The 3602-nt window shown below is 37.4% G+C and overlaps 1 protein-coding gene across 1 annotated transcript; it reads left to right on the top strand.

Annotated features, from left to right (window-relative positions):
* Positions 1-218: 218 nt before the first annotated feature.
* Positions 219-1064, top strand: LOC139715046 (NXPE family member 3-like; the record flags this gene model as incomplete). Its single annotated transcript, XM_071626672.1, has 1 exon — positions 219-1064. A coding segment is annotated over one exon (806 nt), but the record flags the coding sequence as incomplete, so codon positions are not given.
* Positions 1065-3602: the final 2538 nt, after the last annotated feature.

Genomic DNA, 3602 nt, shown 5'->3' with positions numbered 1-3602 from the left:
GAAGCACACACACACACACACACACACACACACACAAACACACACACACACACACACACACAGACACACACACGCAAAATGTAACATATCGATACCTTGTATAAACATTTGTAGTTTATCATTCATTGTTCTTTTTTCCCTTACATCATAGAACAGAATCTCTTCCGTTTCTTTGACGTTTGATTTTTTTAATGACGTTTGATTTGCCCTTATCTTAGACCAGTCATCAGTGGTACACAGCGGGGTTCTATCCCGGTTGCCTCCTTGTCAACCCTCTGCTCTTGGCAGCCGAGCTGAGGTTGCTGGTTTCTACTGGGGAAAATATTGGCACTCTGGTATATGCAAGATTCGTCAGTTCTCCAACGAACAAGCCATGTCGTGTTTAAGAAACAAAACCGTTTATCTGCTCGGAGATTCGACCATTCGACAACTCTTTCAATTCTATTTAGCGGCATTCAAGCTTAAAAGCAACACCACGAAGAAGATGCCGTCTGCGTATATCGGACCGATGGCGCTACTACCAAACAAGCACCAACTTGATATACTATTTCGTTTCCATGGAAACCCAGTCGCCAAGGCCTCTAAATGGCAGCTAAAGAAATGCATTGATTACGTGGTTAACGTGTTGGATGCCATCCAGAGTGACGAGAAAGATCGCGTGATAGTCCTTTCGCTGTGGGCGCACTTTGCCAGCCACTCGCCAAAATTGTACGAGGACCGCTTGCGGGCCATCCTCGATGCTCTTCAACGCCTGTGGGAGCGAAATCCTCGGACATTAGTCTTGTTCAAGGGCGCCAACACTCGAGAACACAAACTGGTGTTTCACTACATGCACAACAGCGATTGGCTGTCACGGGATTTGAATCGCCGATTAAAGAAGATGATTTCCAATAACAGTCACGTGGGCTTCATGGATGCCTGGGACATGACCAATGCTCAATTTAATAAACACCTCGTACACCCAGCTGAACCCCATGTGCTGAATCTCAGCAACCAGATGCTATCGTATGTTTGCCCTGACTAAGTCCAGATCGGACCGGAGGAACAACACTGGAAAATGCTTATTGGGCGATGTTTTCTATTGTTTCAACTGATCCTTTGTGTGTGTGTGGGGGGGGGGGGGGGGGGGGAGGGGGTGCGCGCGCCGGTACTGTCTTCAAATTGTGTTGCTTGGTTGTATCCTGTGTTGGGGTTCTTTAAAGAGGGATTGTAAGGACCAATGAAATGTCAAACTATTTGAATTTTTTCGAAAGACAGACTTATACCCTCTTGTATTTTCGTACATTATTAGTGCATTCGTCTTCCACTGTTATTATACGTAGTTATGATGAAACAACATGACAAACATGGCAATTCGAGAGCGCTTCAAAACAAAAACACACACAAAAAAAAACACACAAAAGAACAACTTTCGATATAATTTATGATAACGACACACGCGTCATCACAAGGAGTCAGCAAAGCTTGCATGCATCGACCGAGCTAAATGTGTACAGCTATCCAACGATTAGATATAGGCCTACTGGCATGGTGGTACGTTTCCAAAACTACAATTTCCTAAACATACTGTAAAAATCATAACATATTACAATCATGAAAACTGCATTAATTTGCCAAAGTTAATCCACCCTGTAACATCTTTCATGTGCGATTTCGCAGATAGCTGTACACATTCGCTCGGTTGATACATGCAAACCGTGCTGACTCTTTGGTATGACGTCTGCATATCATAATTATGAATTGAATGTGTTTTTTCTTTTTTTTTGGCGAGAAAGCGTTCTTAAACTGCTCTGTGTTTTTTATTATATTCATCATAACTACGCATAAAGAGTGGAAGACGAATGTTTTGCACTCAAGTAGAAGAGTTGATTATCTTTTGAAAAATTGAAACAGTTTGAAAAGTTTATCTTTAATCTTGTCTGCAAAAGAGGTAAACATTATGTTACATGTAGCTACATCAATGCGACAGTATTATCTATTGGTATAAATACACTGTCACTAATAATTCCTTTTCCTTTAATATAGTTGTAGGATTTTTATAACACCGTAGTATGCTATGCCATGATGTAGTACAATATGTAATATAATATGATATGATATAATATAATATAATATAACATAATGTAATATAATATAATATGATTAAATATGATACGATATGATATAATATGATATGATGTAATATAATATGATACAATATGATATAATGTAATATAATATAATATAATATAATATGATATAATATGATATAATATAATATAATATAGGACTTCTGTCAGTAAAGTTTGAGTTTATTTCCACAAACATTCACATGAAGTCAGTAATTACACATAATGAAGGGACGTGTGCACGTATCAGTTTACAACACTGTAAACAGTTTATACATTGAATGTTTTTGGGAACACGAATTAAGTATTACAGCTTGATAAACAAGGTCCTGTTGTATAATATGTGAATAATAAGTGTAAAGGATATATCATTATCAAAAAGTAGAACTTGGATAACAAAGCAAGTGGGAACTGGGAGGGGGAACAGAAAAGTAAACGGCTGAGAGTGTGGTGTAAGTTACCATTTTGCAAGCAGTAGTATGAGTTTATAATAGCTGCAAGAATAACAATTATCAACACTGAAAATGACCTAGGAATATTGTAATAGAAAGCATACAAAACAAGATTTATTTTGTCGTCACCCCATCATGAATTGAGTGCACGTTTTCAAGCTAGAGGCAGACTAAATGCGAATAAATTGGATGCAGATATAGCATAGAGTAATAGAATGATTCAACATTTTCATTTTCAATTTTCAATTCCAATTTATTCCTGCATCTTTTTAAAGAATAGAATGTACAAAGAACATAAATGATAGCCCAGATTCAGGTTTAAAAATTTCCTAACAGTTCAAACAAAGGCAGAATTTCAGAATAAAACACAGTTAAATTGTTGCATTTTCACCTTCATGACATGTTCCACGTTGCAGGGGCAATCACAACAAAAATACGAAATGATGGTTGACGAAATGACAGACCTTAGATGGCATAACTACTAGAAAACTATTCTCAGGGATTACAAGATAACTCGCATAAGAGAGGGGCGTGGACCGGAATAATAGCGGTATTTTGTGAAGGGAGTGCAGGTGCGTATACCAGGCATAAGGAACAAGTGTTCCTTACGGGTGGAATACCTATGCATGAACATGACAATTGTATTTTTTCTTTGATGGCATAAAACTAAAAGGGTAGCTGAAGATTCATTCATTAAGGTTGGTGAACAAAGATGTAAAGGAGGCAAGCCATAAATTATCAACGACTTCTTTTCAAGAGTTTTTTTTTTCTTTTAAGAGTGACAAAGCATAGAAATATCAAACTGCTTTATAAAATCATACATGAAGAAAATGTGGCCATATACTTTCGACACAAATTTTCGGGCGACTCGTTTATCAAGTGTTCTTGATTCAAATTCCATTCAATTCAATTCAATTGATTGATTTCAGGAAAACAATACAGCCAATATTTTGTACAATAGTCAAATGTCGAGGAAACCACGAAACAGCCAGTGGTTTAAAGCGTGTGATTCCCCATACAGAAGTACATTGAAAAACAGATT

This window comes from Diadema antillarum, unplaced genomic scaffold, assembly GCF_040938485.1.
Source record: "Diadema antillarum isolate AM-2024a unplaced genomic scaffold, OU_Dant_1.0 seq00002680_RagTag, whole genome shotgun sequence".
NCBI classification, from domain to species: Eukaryota; Metazoa; Echinodermata; class Echinoidea; order Diadematoida; family Diadematidae; genus Diadema; species Diadema antillarum.
The sequence above is the reverse complement of the archived record's forward strand: the minus strand, read 5'-3'. Positions and strand labels throughout refer to the sequence as shown.